Source organism: Hyperolius riggenbachi, chromosome 12, assembly GCF_040937935.1.
Source record: "Hyperolius riggenbachi isolate aHypRig1 chromosome 12, aHypRig1.pri, whole genome shotgun sequence".
Classification (NCBI taxonomy): Eukaryota; Metazoa; Chordata; class Amphibia; order Anura; family Hyperoliidae; genus Hyperolius; species Hyperolius riggenbachi.
In genome coordinates this window covers 234,510,492-234,531,100 of record NC_090657.1, presented here as the reverse complement: position 1 = coordinate 234,531,100, position 20,609 = coordinate 234,510,492, and the positions used below count along the sequence as shown (strand labels likewise).

Here is a 20,609-nt window from a genome sequence, read left to right as displayed (position 1 = left end):
ATGGAAGGAGCACAAAATGACCATCAATCGACCTCGCTCTGGGGCTCCACGCAGGGGCGGGACAAGGTCTTTCAGCACCCAAGGCTGAGACACCAAAGTGCGCCCCTCCATCCCTGCCACCCCAGCCATCACACACTGATTGCTATAAGACTAAGAGGTGCTCCAAGGCCCCCAACCTCCCCAACACCTTAATCTCTATCTTGCTAGCAGTCACTGCCATGTATCACCTTTTCTGATTTCTTTCTGCTTCAAACACAATTGGTAATGACAGCTGAATGAATTGTGCGCCCCCTCCTACACTGCGCCCTGAGGCTGGAGCCTCTCCAGCCTCTGCCTCGGCCCGGCCCCACGCAAGATCTCACCTCGTGGGGTGTCAATGGTTCTGAGAAAGGTGAAAAAGCATCCTAGAACTACATGGGAGGAGTTAGTGAATGACCTCAAATTAGCAGGGACCACAGTCACCAAGAAAACCATTGGAAACGCATTACACCGCAATAGATTTAAATCCTGCAGGGCTCGCAAGGTCCCCCTGCTCAAGAAGGCACATGTGCAGGCCTGTCTGAAGTTTGCCAATGAACACCTGAATGATTCTGTGAGTGACTGGGAGAAGGTGCTGTGGTCTGATGAGACCAAAATAGAGCTCTTTGGCATTAACTCAACTTGCTGTGTTTGGAGGAAGAAAAATGCTGCCTATGACCCCCAAAACACCGTCCCCACCGTCAAGCATGGGGGTGGAAACATTTTGCTTTGGGCGTGTTTTTCTGCTAAGGGAACAGGACAACTTAATCGCATTAACGGGAAAATGGACGGAGCCATGTATCGTGAAATCCTGAACGACAACCTCCTTCCCTCTGCCAGGAAACTGAAAATGGGTCGTGGATGGGTGTTCCAGCACGACAATGACCCAAAACATACAGCAAAGGCAACAAAGGAGTGGCTCAAGAAGAAGCACATTAAGGTCATGGAGTGGCCTAGTCAGTCTCCGGACCTTAATCCAATAGAAAACCTATGAAGGGAGCTCAAGCTCAGAGTTGCACAGAGACAGCCTCGAAACCTTAGGGATTTAGAGATGATCTGCAAAGAGGAGTGGACCAACATTCCTCCTAAAATGTGTGCAACCTTGGTCATCAATTACAAGAAACGTTTGACCTCTGTGCTTGCAAACAAGGGTTTTTCCACTAAGTATTAAGTCTTTTATTGTTAGAGGGTTCAAAAACTTCCCACCTGAATGCTAGTGGCTGCTAGATGTGGTATGGCAGGTAAAGGGCGTATGACAGTGCATCCTGATTGGCTGACGAGCGCCTGCTGACCGCCTGCTGACCATTTAAATGTAGCTGCATGCATGTATTGCTGTGTTCTATTGCTTGTGTGTGTTGGATTTAGCATTCAGTATGGAGGCAGTGTTGGTGGGCTTTCTGGATGTGAGAGGTCCAGAGCCTGGGTGTGAGAGGTCCAGGCCCACCTGCACTCCCCTCCAGGTATTGCATGTTGGCCTTGGGGCCCCGGCCAGTGAGAGAGGTCCGGGGCCCCTGGCCATCGTGCGAACCAATCGTGTGTTTTAAAAAAAAAATTGATCTGGCAGGAAAATCTGGCAGAAAATTGTATGGTGCATACCTAGTAGATAGATGGGAGTATGTTTTTTGTGAACGCAGTGAGTAGGGCATCTCCTACAGCGAGTCACTCACATTTATTGGTGTTGGATAATAATAATAATTGCCGTATTTGTATAGCGCTTTTATCCTGTCGGACTCATAGCGCTTGTGAGGCAGCCACTAGAGCGCACTCAGTAGGCATGCGGATAAGTTGCCTATATCCAAATCATAATTAACCACTTCAGGATTCTGCGTACGCTTAACTACGCCCCTGAATCCTGAAGTGGTTTCCATGGAAACGGCCGCTCGTATGAGCGGCCGGTCCATGTCAGTTCACGGAGAGTGTCTCCGTGAACACCCTGCGAGCCGCCGATCGCAGCTCGCAGGGTAAATGTAAACACACGGGGAAGATCTTCCCCGGTGTTTACATATATACGGCGCTGCGCAGCAGCAGCGCCGTAGAGGAGATCGGCGATCCCCGGCCTCTGATTGGCCGGGGATCGCCGGCATCTGATAGGCTAAAGCCTATCCTATCCGGCGCAGGACGGCTTTCCGTCCTGCGCCGCACACAGGGGACGGGAGAGGGAGGGAAGGAGGCAGAGGGAGGACTAGTGCTGCGGAGGGGGGCTTTGAGGAGCCCCCCCCCGCTAGGAACAGCAGCGCGGCGGCGATCAGACCCCCCCAGCAGGACATCCCCCTAGTGGGGAAAACAGGGGGGAGGTCTGATCGCCCTGCCTGATTTCTGATCTGTGCTGCGGGCTGAAGAGCCCGCAGCACAGATCAGCCAAACCACCCGGTATCCGGAAGTGGTTAATAACTGTTTCTCGTGCACATTACAATTCTGCTAAAATACTTCTGAAAAACCACTCCAACATCCCCACTATTAATATACAGACTATGCGGCGCAATTTGCCACAAATAAAGCTATCGGTGACCGGCGCTGCGAGCCCTATACCTGCGTCTATATGGGCACACCTTATACATATACCCTTCTACCTTCAATGTACAGTTACAACAGCTCCCATATAGGGCATGCTCCGTATAGACCAGATCTCATATACAGTACAAGGCTTTTTAAAAAAAACATACATACAGGGGGTGTAAATAAAAATCACTGGGCCCTCCTGTGAAACTTTGGATGAGAAAATTCCAACTATAAAACACTTTCCTAGCAGAAAATGCCTTCTGAGAGCAGGAAAGAGATAAGAAGGGTCAATAGTTCATAGATTTTAGCTCTGGCGTGCTTCAATGAATGTGTCATTGAGCTAAATCAATAAAACCGCAAAAACTTAAATTTCAATATAAAATAAAACTGTGGAATATCTTAAAAAGTCATTTTTAGGAGGAGGAGGATAGATACAATTGTTTATTTCATTCGTTTATTTTCACCTTTGTCCTTTAACCCATTCCTCCCTCGATCACTCGTTCTAGCGTGGATCTCCGGGGCCACGGTGGTGTCATGTGACCTGCTGTCAGTACGTGGCAGCGTGTCACATGATGCAGCTGTGGCTATGGAGATCAGCGCTGTAAAGAGCAATTGGGTGAGTTAGACCAATCAATGCGCGCCGCACGCAACTCTACAGGGAGGGAGGAGAGGGAATGTGTCCAACAGAGGGATAAGTTTGCCCACCCCTGAACTAACTCTTCTTCTATGAGCGAACTGCAGTCATCTGATTTGGTTTCCAAGGGATTTCTAAACTTAAAGTAAACATTATGTAAATGAAATGTTACTTGTTATAAACATTTGTAATTGTCTGTGACACCACAGCTTTTCACACTTTTGTTGTTGTTTTCAGAGAAAAATACTCTGTAGTCTGATACATTGTCATTTTACAACACTTGGTTTGATAGTGTTCTTTTAAAGCGGACCTGAGCTCAGAACTTCCTCTCTGCTGTAAAAGATAAGCAAAAGCATAATATCCTGTAACAAAAAAAACATTTCTTTGTTACAGCCAATACATAACCTGCAATACATCTACAGTGTGTCTAATTGCTGCTTTCACAGAAGCAGAGAAAGGTTTAACTTCATCTGTTTACAAATTAGCTACTCTGCCGAAGGAGCCAGCTGACAAAGCTGAGAGATCAAATTACAGATGTGATTAGTCACAGATGAGGGGGGAGTTAGACAGGCTAAACTCTCTAAATAAATACAGGGTACATTTCTCAGAATTTTCCTTCTATCCTGTGCAAGAGTTCAGGTCCACTTTAATTTTAATTTTTTTTTTTACATTAAAGGGACACTTAAGTCAAACAAAAAAAATGAGTTTTACTCACCTAGGGCTTCCAATAGCCCCCTGCAGCAATCCGGTGCCCTTGCCGTCTCCCTCCGATCCTCCTGGCCCCGCCGGCAGCCACTTCCTGTTTCGGTGACAGGAGCTGACAGGCTGGGGACGCGAGTGATTCTTCGCGTTCCTGGCCACAATAGCGCCATCTATGCTGCTATAGCATATATCATATACCATATAGCAGCATAGAGTGGGCTAATGTGTCTGGGAACGCAAAGAATCACTCGCGTCCCCAGCCTGTCAGCCCCTGTCACCGAAACAGGAAGTGGCTGCTGGCAGAGCCAGGAGGATCGGAGGGAGACAGCGAGGGCACCGGACAGCTGCAGGGGGCTATTGGAAGCCCTAGGTGAGTAAAACTCATTTTTTTTGTTTGACTTTACTCACCTAGGGCTTCCAATAGCCCCCTGCAGCTGTCCGGTACCCTCGCCATCTCCCTCTGATCCTCCTGGCCCCGCCGGCAGCCACTTTCTGTTTCGGTGACAAGGGCTGACAGGCTGGGGACGCGAGTGATTCTTTGCGTTCCCAGACACATTAGCCCACTCTATGCTGCTATATGGTATATGATATATGCTATAGCAGCATAGATGGCGCTATTGTGGCCAGGAACGCGAAGAATCACTCGCGTCCCCAGCCTGTCAGCTCCTGTCACCGAAACAGGAAGTGGCTGCCGGCGGGGCCAGGGGGATCGGAGAGAGACGGCGAGGGCACCGGATAGCTGCAGGGGGCTATTGGAAGCCCCAGGTGAGTAAAACTCATTTTTTTTGTTTGACTTAAGTGTCCCTTTAAACCTGCTTCAACGGGAAATGATTGGCTTATGATGATTTTGGTGGTCAGACTGTGCTGAGGTTGTATGATACCGGAGACACCTAGAATGAATGAACGAGATGTAAAACCATACTCTACTCACTACTTACACCTTCCTACCTTTCCTGATTGGATGACGTCTAGTGCGCCGTTGTGGGGGGCCACAGACATGTATTGTGTCCCGTTCATCAGATCCACCCTGATCTTCTGGTTGTGTAGGCTGTCAATCACGTCATTTATATTGTCACCTGTGGAGGGAACGGAGATCAGCACTGCATTCTCCGAGGAACAATCGATGGGCAGACCTACGCACAACCATCTAGGTCATACATGTCAAACTCCGGCCCTTGGGCCAAATCTGGCCTTCAGAGCCATAAACGTTGGCCCTCAAGGGGTTTCCCCACTTTGCATTATGTTTGGCCCACTCTAGACCACCAGAGACGCTACATTGGGGAGGTAGGGGGAAAGCACTAAACACTAGGGACCTGTATAGGGCAGGGTGGGGGCCTCTAGACACCTGGGAACTGTATAGGGGTTGAAGGTGGAGTATTAGACACCTGGGAACTTTATAAGGGCGGCAAATGGCCACTAGACATTGAGGTTGGACCTCGACTTGGTCCCAGTGTACAATTTAGGCCCACTTCGTATTTGAGTCTGACATCCCTGATCTAGGTAAATCGCGTTGTGTCGCCGGACGGAACACGTAACATGAATTCGGTATCTCATTTTTAACTTTCAGACTTCTTTTTTTCTCCTTTCAAAAGTTATTAGCTGAAATAGTTGGTGGATTCTGAAGGGTCCGTTCGTCACCGCACACCACTCATTGTGCACGACACGCATGGTAACACGACATTCTGTGGATGTTGAGGCGCTCGAGTCTGATCTATGCTGGCCAGCAGGCACTTGTGGTTTTATTCACCTGATGAAGCGGGAAATGTCAGAGGAGCGCGTTGTCTGACACTACTTTTGTGCAATAAACTCTAGAAAATTCATCGGCAATAATATTTGCTGCTGATCGTTCCAGAGGAGATGTAATGCAACTACACCTCTCCTTTTTAAACAGTCTATATATTTTTAGGCTCCTCCACCTACCAAATCATTGATTCTCAGGTTACCATCCACAGCTAAAGAAGCATTCCCGTGTGTTGTGATGTAATGTGCCCGGGAACACCTAGTGGCAAGACGCAAGCCAGCTAATTTGTGCTAGAGCCCCTGATTCTTGCTGAACCGCAACCCCCCTCCGTGCCTTGGGCAAGACTCCCTCCCACTGGTACTGCCTACTGAACGCGCCCCAGCGGTTGCGGTTTACAGAAAATTGAATCGCGATAGTGGAAAATACTTTTCACGATTCCTATTTTAGCCATTACAGGACCGCTCCACGCCAATTAAAGCGGACGCGGCGGCAGCCCCAGGACCACCTAACGCCTATTGGCATGCAGTCCTGGGGGGCGCGTTTTGCAGGAGATTGCACACGCCGATGCGTGCGCATCTCTTGCATGGTGGGCGGAGCTCCTCTCCGTCATCAGTCTCCCAGTGGCGATTGCCTGCTAGGAGACTGTTAGATGGCGAAACCGCTATTTACTCCGTACATCGCTGCTATCTAAGGCAGCGCTGTACTGGGGGACGGCTGTGTGACACTGCTGTGCCCCTGGCAGGCTCAGGGGTGATCCGCTGTGTCAAAGTGATTGGCTGGCGGGGGAAGGGAGGGAGAGGGTATTCAAATTAAAAAAAAACAAAAAACGTGGAAGCGAGAAGCACAAAGGAAAAAAAAAAATCAATGTGGTCATCTTGTGGCCAAATAGTAAAACTACATCTACATACATTTTTGAAGGCAATTTACACACATTATAACATTAAAAATTAACTGTTTATTTCTCAACACCAAAAAATTACCCAAATAACATTTTTAATGGAAAAAAAAATTAAAAAACAAAAAAAACAAAAACCAAATCGTTACCTAAGGGTATGAACTTTTTAAATATGCATTTGAAGGGGGTATACTACCAACATTTTTTAAATTATAAGCTTGTAAATAGTGGTGAACGCAAAACTGAAAAAAATGCACCTTTATTTCCAAATAAATTATTGGCGCCATACAAAAAGGGACAAAATTTAAATGGTGTAATAACTGAGACAAATGGGCAAATAAAATACATAGGTTTTAATTATGGTTCTAAAAACGTGATTTTATTTAAAAAATAAAGATGTAAATATTTATTTAAAAAAATAAACATCTTGGGAGCTATCATAGCCCACCAACAGAGAGCTCTGTTGGTGGGCAAAAAAAGGAGGGGGGGAATCACTTGTGTGCTGAGTTGTGCGGCCCTGCAGCGAGGTCTTAAAGCTGCAGTGGCCTATTTTATAAAAAATGGCCTGGTCTTTGGGGGAGTTTTAACCACTTAAAGCGGAACTGTAGATAAAAAATAAACACATTGTTTCACTTACCTGGGGCTTCCCCAAGCCCCCCGGCAGCTGTCCTGTCCCGCACCGGTCCTGCCCGAGCCTCCGTTCTCCCGCCGCTGCTCCGTTCGGTACCTCGACTTGTAAGTCGAGACCAGCGCACCCATGCCAAGCGTATCCATTCTTCGCGTTCCCCTCTGCAATAGCGGGGAACGCGAAGAAAGAATACGCGTGGCCAGAGCCGCGCAGGCGCAGTGGCCCGGCAGCGAAACCGGAAGTATCTGGCGGCGGGAGAACGGAGGCTCGTCGAGGAGCGGCGCGGGACAGGATGGCTGCTGGGGGCTTGGGGAAGCCCCAGGTAAGTGAAATAATGTGTTTATTTTCTATCTACAGTTCCGCTTTAAGGAACACTGGCTTAAAGTAGCAATCCTAGCGATTTAAAATTACTAGCGTTTGTAAATTGAAGCAAATTGCGCTCAGGGAAAAGGGCCTAATGTGCTTTGTGTCCACCAGATGAAAATCGCAATATAAGTGTTATTTGTCTAGTATACGCTCATTATCCATTGCAGCCGCCTCAGTCGGAAGGGAGGTCGCCCGGAAACCAGCAACAAAGAACTGCTGCCCCAGGTAAATTATGCTTCCTTATAGCAAACACTTGACTTTTTGTTCTTTAACCACTTCACCACTGAGGGGTTACACCCCTGGAACACCAGAGCAATTTTCACCTTTCAGCGCTCCTTCCATTCATTCATCTATAACTTTATCATTACTTATCACAATGAAATGAACTATATCTTGTTTTTTTTGCCACCAATTAGGCTTTCTTTAGGTGGGACATTATGCCAATAATTATTTTATTCTAAATGTGTTTTAATGGGAAAATAGGAGAAAATGTGGGAAAAAATTATTTTTCAGTTTTCGGCCATTAAAATTTTTTAAATAATGCATGCTACTGTAATTAAAACCCATGAAATGTATTTGCCCATTTGTCCCGGGTTATAAAACCGTTTAAATTATGTCCCTATCACAATGTTTGGCGCCATTATTTTATTTGGAAATAAAGGTGCATTTTTTCAGTTTTGCATCCTCCCTAATTACAAGCCCGTAGTTTGTAAAGTAAGTGTTATACCCTCTTGACATAAATATTTAAAAAGTTCAGTCCCTAAGGTAACTATTTGTTGTTTTTTTTATTATTGTATATATATATTTTTTTTTTTAATTACAAAAAAAAATATTGGGGAGTGTGGGAGGTAATGAGTTAATTTATTGTGGAAAACTAATGTTTGTATATGTAAAATTCTTTAGGGTGTAGATTTACTATTTGGCCACAAGATGGCCACAGTGAGTTTGTTTACATGCGACCTGTAAGCGTCCGGAAGGACGCTTACAGGAAGCACTAGGAGGCTGGGAAAATCACAATGATCGCGCTGTTTCTAATAGAAGCAGCGGATCATTGCGGGGGTTTAGATCAACGAACGGGAATGGATTTTCCCATTCATTGATCTCCGGGCGAGCGGGCGGCGGCGTGCATGAGCGGCGGGAGCGCGCGCACGAGCGGCGGGAGCACGGACAACGGCGGTAGCGCGGAAGGTACGGATTTATCCGTTCCTTGGTTTTTTAGGGGGGGGAAAAAGGGACGGAGAAATCCGTACCGCGGGGGGTAAAGTGGTTAAAGGACATCCAAGGTGAAAAAAACTAAAATTATGAGATAAACAATTGTACCTATCCTCCTCCTCCTAAAAATGACCTTTTTTAGGCTTTGTTCCCACTGCGTTCTGCTCGCGTGTCCGTCCATGTTGGGCGTTTGAGGCCTTTTTTTTCCCTGATTCCCGGCGATTTCCTGCATGCTGCTTTTTCACGATTCCGTTTTTTTTACTTCCTGACGTTAGTCAGGAAGTGAACTCTTTGAACTGGAAAAGAATAAATTCAACGTATTTATTCTTAAAAACGATCATGCAATCGCTGCACAAAGCGATTTTGTGAGCGTTTTGCGTTTTCCTATACCTTCCATTGAGGCCAAACCGCCTCAAAAGTGGCTCATGTAACGCTTTTCTGAGCGAATCGAAAAACGAACCGCTCAGCTGTGAACTCTGTCATAGAGCGATTTTGAAAATCTACCGCGCTTGAAAAAAGGGCAAAAACGCCCTTAGTGTGCACGAGCCCCTATAGTTATCCCACAGTTTTATTTTATATCTAAATCTAATTTTTACGTTTTTACTGTTTCAAGGCTTCTTCTTAATGACACACTCATTGAAGTATGCCAGAGGTAAAATCTATGAACTATTTACCCTTTTTATCTCCTGAGCTATTTTCTGCCAGGAAAGTGTTTTTTGGCTGTAATTCCTTATCAGTGAGGGTTATGCTATAGTCCGACCCTGTCCTGACCTGTACAGAAACGGTCATTTGCATACCCGATTTTTAACTCTTTCAGGCAGAGAAAGTAAAAAAGGAACACAGCATAGTTATTTGTGTGCTTGGCACTGTACATACCCATGTCTATCATTATGTCACATGTCACCTCGGCTGTCCTTAAAAGCAAAAAAAGTTTACATATGTTAAAAATATGAAATGCATTGCCCCCATACCTGAGGTACTCTGCAGCAGCAGGCTGGTGAGGTGCTTCTGCCCCTTCTGTCCCGGGCGCAGGAAGTACAGGTCAGCTGACAGTCTGATGGGCACAGACGGCTTGTGGATGTACCAGTGCATGATAATGGCCGCTGCCTGCGCAGACAGGAACAGCAATAAAAACAGGGACCTGGAAGAGGAGACATAAAGCTTGCTTTACTGGGCTGATCTCTGCTGCATGCGTACATATTTTTTATTTTGTAGAGGACTTGAAAGCCAACTCTAGGAATTACAGCCATAATTTCCCCTCTGTACCAACAGAAGTTGTAAGAACTTCTAGGAACAAACCGGTCAGTCTAGCCAGCTCAAAGTTAACCACCTGGGCGTCACGGACAAGCTCAGCTCGACCAGTAACGCCGCGGTGGATTGCTCGGGCGGGCTGATTTGAATAATGTTTTTTCCTGATCGCCGCCGATGCGCTGCTATCAGCCGCGTAACAGGTCCCCCCGCCCCCCCCCCCCCCCCCCCCCCGAGACCCCGTGCGCAGCCTGGCCAATCAGTGCCAGGCAGCGCTGAGTAGTGGATCGGGACTCCCTCTGACGTCACGTCGTCGATGACGTCATTCCGTTCATCGCCATGACGACGGGGGAAGCCTTGAAGGAAATCCCGTTCAGAATGGGATTTCCTGATGGGCATGATCGGAAGGGTGGGAGGGAGGAAGCAAGGAGGGGGGAGTCATGTAGCTAGCGCTAGGCTGGCTGCATGATAAAAAAAAAAAAAAAATTAGGTTAAAAAAAACCACCCGCGGGAATTCAGAATGCCCGGCAGGTTAATACAATTAAGCCAAGTCAACATGCTGGATTTAACGTGACCAAGGAAGTCATTAAAGGGGATGTAAACCCCAAAAAGTGAAAAAAAAGGCCAAAAATAAGTGCAGCAAATATGTATGTAAAACTTCCCCGCTCCATAACCCCCTGGTTTTTTTTTTTGGTTTTTTTTTTTAATACATCGCCCAATTTTTTAGTCCTTTCTTATTGGTGTGGGTACCTGAACTCCTGGGCAGCATATACCAGTGGCGTACCTACCATTGGGCTGCAGGTGCTCAGAGCCCCAGGTATAGCCATGGCGAGGGGTGCTGCTGTGGTGCTCAGCCACTGTGTTCATCCATCTGGGATCTTTTTTCCTAGTTTGGGCAACATTCGGGAAAATAGCAGCAGGCAGTGCAGGTGACTGTACTACTTCCTGCGCTAGATGTAGCACCCCTCCCCCCCTTCCTGTCCCATGTGCAATGTGTCTCCTCACTCTCTACACACAGCTAGAGATGGCCCAAACGGTTTGCCGGCGAACAGTTCCAGGCGAACTTCCGGGGTTCGCGATCGCGGAGAACCGCAAACTTTTCCGGAAGTTTGGTTCGCCCCCATAGTGCATCATGAGGATCAACTTTGACCCTCTACATCACAGTCACCAGGCACATTGTAGCCAATCAGGCTACACTCCCTCCTGGAGCCCCACCCCCCTTATAAAAGGCAGGCAGCGTCAGGCATCGACTCACTCGTGTGCCTGCAGTAATTAGAGAAGGGAGAGCTGCTGCAGACTCTCATAGGGAAAGCTTAGTTAGGCTCTTATAGGCCTGTTAGCTTGCTCCTGGCTGATTCTTATTGCTAAAATAGCACCCCACAACAGCTCTTTTGTGAGCTAATCTTGTTCTTGTGATCTATTTTTTTTCTGTGTGTCCCACTGACACTTGTGTTGCATAGACAGCCTTGCTAATTCATACTGTGTGTGCCACTGCCAGCCAGGCCCAGCACATTCAGTAAATACTTGTGTGTGCGACAGGTGCACATTGTAATAACCATCACTGCATATACCTACCTGTTGATCACTTCAGTGCACTCACCTACCTACGTGAGCACACGCAGTGTCACTGAGCCTGTCTGGTACCTGTCTGTGTGTGATAGGTGCACATTATAATACCCATCACTGCATATACCTACCTGACAGTCACTGTTCTATCATTGAGCTACCACAGCCCGGCGACCATATGGGCTTGAAAACCGCCACGGCCTGCACTCTGGCCATGTTGCGCACCAGTCCAGCATGGCCGTCACTATGCAAACAGCTGTTTGCGGTGCGTTACACAGTGAGTTTGGTGCGTCAGCTTGAAGCAGTACTCTAATTACACTCCCTGATTGATGTATACACATGCAAGATGTTTTAAAGCACTTTAGGCCTGCAATTTAGCATTCAATATGATTTCTGCCCTTAAAACGCTGCTTTGCGCCAAATCCAGATTTTTCCCCGGGACTTTTGGCATCTATCCCACTCATCCATGCCCCCCTCCAGGCGTTAGACCCCTTGAAACAGCTTATCCATCACTTTTCTGGCCAGCATAAGTGTTTCTAGTTTTCAAAGTTCGCCTCCCCATTGAAGTCACGAAAGTTCCTGCGAACCGAAAATCGGAGGTTCGGGCCATCTCTACACACAGCCTGCAGTGAGTGAATGTGCATAGCAGCAGAGTGAGTAGAGAGAATGATTGCTGTGCTGCAGCTGGGACATTAGTAGATAGAGGTGGCAGGATGTGTTTAGTGTTCAGAAGTTGCCTGTTAGTAGCCATGTGCACTTGCTGCTGTACTAACAGAGTGCCCTAGAGTAATGATTATTTGTCATGATCAGAGTAATTAATAATGCAGAGCGGTCAGCTGTTGCAGAAGCCAGTGATACAGGTGCTGACAGCCGACTTCTGTATGAGCACAGAAGTAAGCTCCAGGCAATTTAGATTAGCTTGATTGCAGATTCTCTTATCTCTTTACCCAGGCTCCCCCTCCCACCCTGTTGTCTTCCCCATGACCCTTTCCTCTTTTCATATTTTAGTGGCTTATTTTAACAGCATGTCCCTGCCAAACAGCAGTAGTGACGTCTGCAGTCCTCGTGAGAGGTCTTCCTGCCATTTCTCCTCCAGGCTCGGTGTCTTGTGCCTCTACCTCTTTATCCCCCCCCCTCCCTCCTCCTACTTTCGTATGTCTCCCTTTTCTAACTGTCCTCAGATGAGCTTACAAGCTGATCATGTCATCGTCATAGTCTAATGTCCTGCCATATTACTATTGTGTATGTATATAGCACTGACATCTTCTGCAGCACATTACAGAGTACATAGTCATGTCACCGACTGTCCTCAGAGGAGCTCACAATCTAATTCTACCATAGTCATAGCCTAATGTCCCTCCATATTATTATTATGTATTTATATAGCACTGACATCTCCTGCAGCACTTTACAGAGTACATAGTCATGTCACTGACTGTCCTCAGAGGAGCTTACAATCTAATCCTACTATAGTCATAGCCTAATGTCCTACCATATTATTATTATGTATTTATATAGCACTGACATCTCCTGCAGCACATTACAGAGTACACAGTCATGTCACTGACTGTCCTCAGAGGAGCTCACACTCTAATCCTACCATAGTCATAGTCTAATGTCCTACCATATTATTATTATTATTATTATGTATTTATATAGCACTGACATCTCCTGCAGCACATTACAGAGTACATAGTCATGTCACTGACTGCCCTCAGAGGAGCTCACACTCTAATCCTACCATAGTCATAGTCTAATGTCCTACCACATTATTATTATGTATTTATATAGCACTGACATGACATCTCCTGCAGCACATTACAGAGTACATAGCCATGTCACTGACTGTCCTCAGAGGAGCTCACATTCTAATCCTACCATAGTCATAGTGTAATGTCCTACCATATTATTATTATGTATTTATATAGCACTGACATCTTCTGCAGCACATTACAGAGTACATAGCCATGTCACTGACTGTCCTCAGAGGAGCTCACAATCTAATCCTACCATAGTCCTAGTCTAATGCCCTACCATATTATTATTATGTATTTATATAGCACTGACATCTTCTGCAGCACATTACAGAGTACATAGCCATGTCACTGACTGTCCTCAGAGGAGCTCACAATCTAATCCTACCATAGTCCTAGTCTAATGTCCTACCATATTATTATTATTATGTATTTATATAGCACTGACATCTTCTGCAGCACATTACAGAGTACATAGCCATGTCACTGACTGTCCTCAGAGGAGCTCACACTCTAATCCTACCATAGTCATAGTCTAATGTCCTACCATATTACTATTATGTATTTATATAGCACTGACATCTTCTGCAGCACTGTATAGAGTACAGTGTATATATATATATACACACACATACACAGATATGTGTAAATGTGTGTAGTTAGTGGGGAGGGGAATAGAACTAAGCTGGGTTGAACACAGAATCAAAAGGGCAGAGGTGATGTCATTTTCAGCATCAAGTGGAAACAGTAAAGATGGAAACCAGATGAAATATTTTCTTTTTTTCATAGCACATTTCTGCTAACTCTGACAGTGAACACTTAAACAACAGGACAGGTAAGCTAAGGTATTAATTTCTAATTGGATAATTTTTAACCAATTTTTTCTTTAGTTAATATGGAGTTTAATCTCACTTTATGGCCTTCTTGGACAAGAATAAGGTGTACCCAGCACACCCGCAGCCAGGAGGGGGAGACACTCACACGTAGCGCACACATTTGCTGTCACGGTGGATGTTCCGGAAATGTAACTTGGCCACAGTGGCCACTTGCTGCTTCCACAAGGCGCGGCCACTCAGCATGCTCTGCTCCGGTTCTGGGAGGGACAGTAAGCCCTGGTCAATGTCGTCTGTGGATTTCCACTTCCTGTCATCGTCCGCCCGCTGCTGAGTGAAAATATTGTCATCTGTGAGAGAACACAGGAATCTGATCAGTTATCTCACCGAGCAAAATGTGTTCAAACGTTCACTCCAATGATTATCAGTCTGAGACCTGTCTGCAGCTCTCTATGGGCTTGGTTCTGGGTTAGTTACGCAAGCTGCTTCCATAGCAATGGAGCTCGATGATGGGCGGGGAGGAAGTGTCGGTACTTCCTCTCCTCTGCCCATCCTCAGGAATGCCCCCCTTCACTTGCCGCTATTAGTTCCCATCTGCAAAGCGCTGGAGAGCTGCGCTGTGTGCGGTCTTGGGGTAATTTAGCTCAGAATGATAGTGTACTAATACAGCTATTAGTACACGACCGCACACAGTGCAGCTCCCCAGCGCGCTGTGCTGATAGGGTCTATTAGTGGCCAGTGGAGGGGAGGTTTCTGAGGATGGGCATAGAGGTGGAAGTATTGACACTTCCTCCCCGCCCATCAAGCTCTGCTCAAGTCAAATATTTCAGCTGAGCAGAATGGGAGATGCTAAAGGGGGAGGAAGGTGCTGTGATATATGTCACAGCACAGCAAATAAGAAAAAAAAAACACATTAAAAGTGTGTAATTTAACAGCAAGGTCGGGGGTACTTTAAATTGTTTTTAACCTCTTTTATCCTGATCTGGCGGATCTCTGTTCATCCTTGTCGCATTGTTCTAGTCCACCCTTGGTGGAGGGGTGCTGCCCCTTTTTTCCTATCTACAAAGTGACTTTTTAAGCTGAGTGGGGTGGGGTCTAGTCTCCCCACCTGCGGTTACAGTGGTTGCCATAGCGGCGATGTACAATTTATGCAAGATTCAATCCAATTTACTAATATACTGCACCATCTTGGGATTTTGATTTGTTCTTTTGTATCTTTCAAGCATGTTTTGCAGAGATGCTTAATGAGGTGCAAATATTTCAGCTTTATACAGGTGGTCCCTACTTAAAAACAATCTCCCGGAAAGGAACCTGTGTGTAAGTTGAATCTGTGTGTAAGTTGAGTCCTGTGTTATGCATGGGGAAACATGGAGAAATTATTTCATTTCGGACAACTCTGGATTTGGGCATACAGTATAAGCCATGTTTTTGGTTTCTTAAAAGGACACCAGAGGCGAAAATCAACTAATGAAATAAAGGATTGTATCCATTTTTCTTCTCCTAAAAATGACTTTTTAAGATATTCCAGTTCTATTTTATGATTAAATCTACTTTTTAAGTTTTAACTGTGTTATGGTTTTTGCTCAATGACACATTCATTGAAGTATGCCAGAGCTAAAATCTATGAACTATTGACCCCTTTTTATCTCTTTCCTGCTCTCAGAAGCAAATTTCTGCTAGGAAAGTGTTTTATAGTTGGAATTTCTTATCAGTGAGGTCACACTGTAGTCACTTCCTGTCTGAGTCAGGACTGAGTCAGCCACTTACATACCTGATATTTAACTCTTTCAGGCAGAGAAAGAAAAAAAAGGAACACAGGCTAGTTATTTGTGTGCTAGGCACTGTACATACCCATGTCTATCTCATCATGTCACACGTCACTTCGGGTATCCTTTAAAGGCTGAGTGTGGCTGACCAGTATCCATAGCAAGGCTGGCATTACCTGGCTGGTCCACGTCTGTCTCGGTCTCCAGTCGGAAGAAGACGTCCTCTAGTGTGGTGACCGACACCCCGTAGTTCATCACTCCCAAGCTGCAGTCATTGTCCAACGCAGAGAAGAGTCCTGGAGACACAAAACGCTCATACAACACAGAACACAACATTCACACGCCAGAGTATACCTGCAACAAAACTGCCTAGCAAAATAACGGAGGCTGCCATATTTATTTCCTTACAATACAGATTACCTGGCTGTCCTGCTGATCCTCTGCCTCTAATACTTTTGGCCACAGCCCCTGAAAAAGCATGCAGATCAGGTGCTCTGACTGAAGTCAGACTGGATTAGCTGCATGCTTGTTTCAGGTGTGTGATTCAGCCACTACTGCAGCCAGAGAGATCAGCAGGACAGCCAGGCAACCGGTATTGCTTAATCCTTTAGAAACCTTTCTTTTTAAATTTCTTATTTGTTACATTTCTCTGCTACAAATTAGTACTGCTGTAATGTGTATTTATCAGGGTTGGCACGGTATACCGTGGTTTGATTGTGCATGGTAATCATACCATGCACAATCCCGTTTTTCCGGTTTAAGGGGGCTGGGGGAGCGGGCAAAAACAACTCCCCTTCCTTCTATCACCTTCCTCCCTCCAACCTACACTGGAGACACCTATATAGATACTGGGGGCAACTATACTGGCTACCTATAGTGGAGGCACCTAGCCTATACTGGGGGCAACTATACTGGAGGCACCTATACTGGCTACCTATTTGGAGGCACCTATACTGGGGGCAACTATACTGGCTACCTATACTGGAGGCACATTTACCTATCATGGGGGCAACTATACTGGCTACCTATACTGGAGGCTCCATACCTATACTGGGGGCAACTATACTGGAGGCACCTATACCTATACTGGAGGTAACTATACTGCCTACCTATACTGGAGGCTCCATACCTATACTGGGGGAAACTATACTGGAGGCACCTATACCTATACTGGAGGTAACTATACTGCCTACCTATACTGGAGGCTCCATACCTATACTGGGGGCAACTATACTGGAGGCACCTATACCTACACTGGAGGTAACTATACTGCCTACCTATACTGGAGGCTCCATACCTATACTGGGGGCAACTATACTGGAGGCACCTATACCTATACTGGAGGCACCTACCTGGGTAACCTATACCAGGGCACCAATAGCTGGCCAGTTTGGGTATTGACATGGCAGATCCTGTAGTTTCCAGGTTCTGGCCACACACACACAGTTTAACTTTAATGTGTACCTGAGCCGAAGCTTGGGTACAAAATCAGACACGGAGCTGCCCGTGTTCAGGAGCACTCGGGCTCTGCATACTTCTGAAGCCTCCTCCAGCAGAAAGCAGCATTTGACTGATGGGTCGAATAACACTACAGGGGGGTGGGGTGGACGCATACAGCACTGAAACCAGGCATCCATGAGAGGAGCGGGGGAGCGGGAAGGCCCAACAACATAATATGTTTTGCGGCCCCAGAGCCCTCCCTCTCCTTAGGTGAGAATAGGTTTGATTATTTTTGTTTCTGAGTTCCCATTGACTTTAACCACTTAAGGACTGCAGTCATAAAACCCCTTAAGGACCAGAGCCTTTTTTTCCATTCGGACCACTGCAGCTTTCACGGTTTATTGCTCAGTCATACAACCTACCACCTAAATGAATTTTACCTCCTTTTCTTGTCACTAATACAGCTTTCTTTCGGTGCTATTTGATTGCTGCTGCGAGTTTTACTTTTTATTATATTCATCAAAAAAGACATGAATTTTGTCAAAAAAATTACTTTTTTAACTTTCTGTGCTGACATTTTTCAAATAAAGTAAAATTTCCTATACATTTGAGCGCGAAAGTTATTCTGCTACATGTTTTTGATAAAAAAAAAAAAACATTCAGTGTATATTTATTGGATTGGGTAAAAGTTATAGCGTTTACAAACTATGGTGCCAAAAGTGAATTTTCCCATTTTCAAGCATCTCTGACTTTTCTGCGCACCTGTCAGGTTTCATGAGGGGCTAAAATTCCAGGATAGTACAAATCCCCCCCAAATGACCCCATTTTGGAAAGAAGACATCCCAAAGTATTCAGTGAGAGGCATGGTGAGTTCATAGAAGATTTTATTTTTTGTCACAAGTTAGCGGAAAATGACACTTTGTAACAAAAAAAAAAACAAAAAAAAAAGTTTCCATTTCTTCTAACTTGCGACAAAAAAAATGAAATCTGCCACGGACTCACTATGCTACTCTCTGAATACCTTGAAGTGTCTACTTTCCAAAATGGGGTCATTTGTGGGGTGTGTTCACTTTCCTGGCATTTTGGGGGGTGCCTAATTTTAAGCACCACTGTAAAGCCTAAAGATGCTCATTGGACTTTGGGCCCCTTAGCGCAGTTAGGCTGCAAAAAAGTGCCACACATGTGGTATTGCCGTACTCAGGAGAAGTAGTATAATGTGTTTTGGGGTGTATTTTTACACATACCCATGCTGGGTGGGAGAAATATCTCCGTAAATGACAATTGTTTTATTTTTTTTTACACACAATTGTCAATTTATAGAGATATTTCTCCCACTCAGCATGGGTATGTGGAAAAATACACCCCAAAACACATTATACTACTTCTCCTGAGTACGGCGATACCACATGTGTGGCACTTTTTTGCACCCTAACTGCGCTAAGGGGCCCAAAGTCCAATGAGTACCTTTAGGATTTCACAGGTCATTTTGAGAAATTTCGTTTCAAGACTGCTCCTCACGGTTTAGGGCCCCTAAAATGCCAGGACAGTATAGGAATCCCACAAATTACCCCATTTTAGAAAGAAGACACCCCAAGGTATTCCATTAGGAGGATGGTGAGTTCATAGAAGATTTTTTTTTTGTCACAAGTTAGCGGAAATTGATTTTAATCGTTTTTTTTCACAAAGTGTCATTTTCCGCTAACTTGTGACAAAAATAAAATCTTCTATGAACTCACCATACTCCTAACGGAATACCTTGGGGTGTCTTCTTTCTAAAATGGGGTCATTTGTGGGGTTCCTATACTGCCCTGGCATTTTAGGGGCCCTAAACCGTGAGGAGTAGTCTTGAAACCAAATGTCGCAAAATGACCTGTGAAATCCTAAAGGTACTCATTGGACTTTGGGCCCCTTAGCGCACTTAGGGTGCAAAAAAGTGCCACACATGTGGTACCGCCGTACTCAGAAGAAGTAGTATAATGTGTTTTGGGGTGTATTTTTACACATACAGATGCTAGGTGGGAGAAATATCTCTGTAAATGACAATTATTTGATTTTTTTTACACACAATTGTCCATTTACAGAGAGATTTCTCCCACCCAGCATGGGTATGTATAAAAATACACCTCAAAACACATTATACTACTTCTTCTGAGTACGGCGATACCACATGTGACACTTTTTTGCAACCTAGGTGCGCTAAGGGGCCTAACGTCCTATTCACAGGTCATTTTGAGGCATTTGGATTCTAGACTACTCCTCACGGTTTAGGGCCCCTAAAATGCCAGGGCAGTATAGGAACCCCACAAGTGACCCCATTTTAGAAAGAAGACACCCCAAGGTATTCCGTTAGGGGTATGGTGAGTTCATAGAAGATTTTTTTTTTGTCACAAGTTAGCGGAAAATGACACTTTGTGAAAAAAAAAACAATACATATCAATTTCCGCTAACTTGTGACAAAAAATAAAATCTTCTATGAACTCACCATACTCCTAACGGAATACCTTGGGGTGTCTTCTTTCTAGAATGGGGTCATTTGTGGGGTTCCAATACTGCCCTGGCATTTTAGGGGCCCTAAACCGTGAGTAGTAGTCTTGAACCCAAATGTCTCAAAATGACCTGTGAAATCCTAAAGGTACTCATTGGACTTTGGGCCCCTTAGCACAGTTAGGCTGCAAAAAAGTGTCACACATGTGGTATCGCCGTACTCAGAAGAAGTAGTATAATGTGTTTTGTGGTGTATTTTTACATATAACCATGCTGGGTGGGAGAAATATCTCTGTAAATGACACATTTTTGATTTTTTTTACACACAATTGTCCATTTACAGAGAGATTTCTCCCACCCAGCATGGGTATGTGTAAAAATACACCACAAAACACATTATACTACTTCTCCTGAGTATGGTGATACTACATGTGTGACACTTTTTTGCAGCCTAGGTGCGCTAAGGGGCCCAACGTCCTATTCACAGGTCATTTTGAGGCATTTGTTTTCTAGACTACTCCCCACGGTTTAGGGCCCCTAAAATGCCAGGGCAGTATAGGAACCCCACAAGTGACCCCATTTTAGAAAGACGACACCCCAAGGTATTCCGTTAGGGGTATGGTGAGTTCATAGAAGATTTTATTTTTTGTCACAAGTTAGTGAAAAATGACACTTTGTGAAAAAAACAATAAAAATCCAATTTCCGCTAACTTTTGACAAAAAATAAAATCTTCTATGAACTCATCATACACCTAACAGAATACCTTGGGGTGTCTTCTTTCTAAAATGGGGTCACTTGTGGGGTTCCTATACTGCCCTGGCA

The 20,609-nt window shown here is 45.3% G+C and overlaps 1 protein-coding gene across 3 annotated transcripts in view; it reads right to left on the bottom strand.

Annotated features, from left to right (window-relative positions):
- ABCA5 (ATP binding cassette subfamily A member 5) overlaps positions 1-20,609 on the bottom strand; it is a 230,244-nt gene that overhangs the window by 67,952 nt on the left and 141,683 nt on the right. For all 3 annotated transcript variants that reach the window (XM_068263315.1, XM_068263316.1, XM_068263317.1), the window contains 4 exons: positions 16,039-16,158; positions 14,245-14,446; positions 9,667-9,836; positions 4,802-4,929 (listed from right to left, as the gene is read on the bottom strand). In XM_068263315.1, coding sequence (XP_068119416.1) covers positions 4,802-4,929; positions 9,667-9,836; positions 14,245-14,446; positions 16,039-16,158 — 620 coding nt within the window. The remainder of the gene's footprint in view (positions 1-4,801; positions 4,930-9,666; positions 9,837-14,244; positions 14,447-16,038; positions 16,159-20,609) is intronic.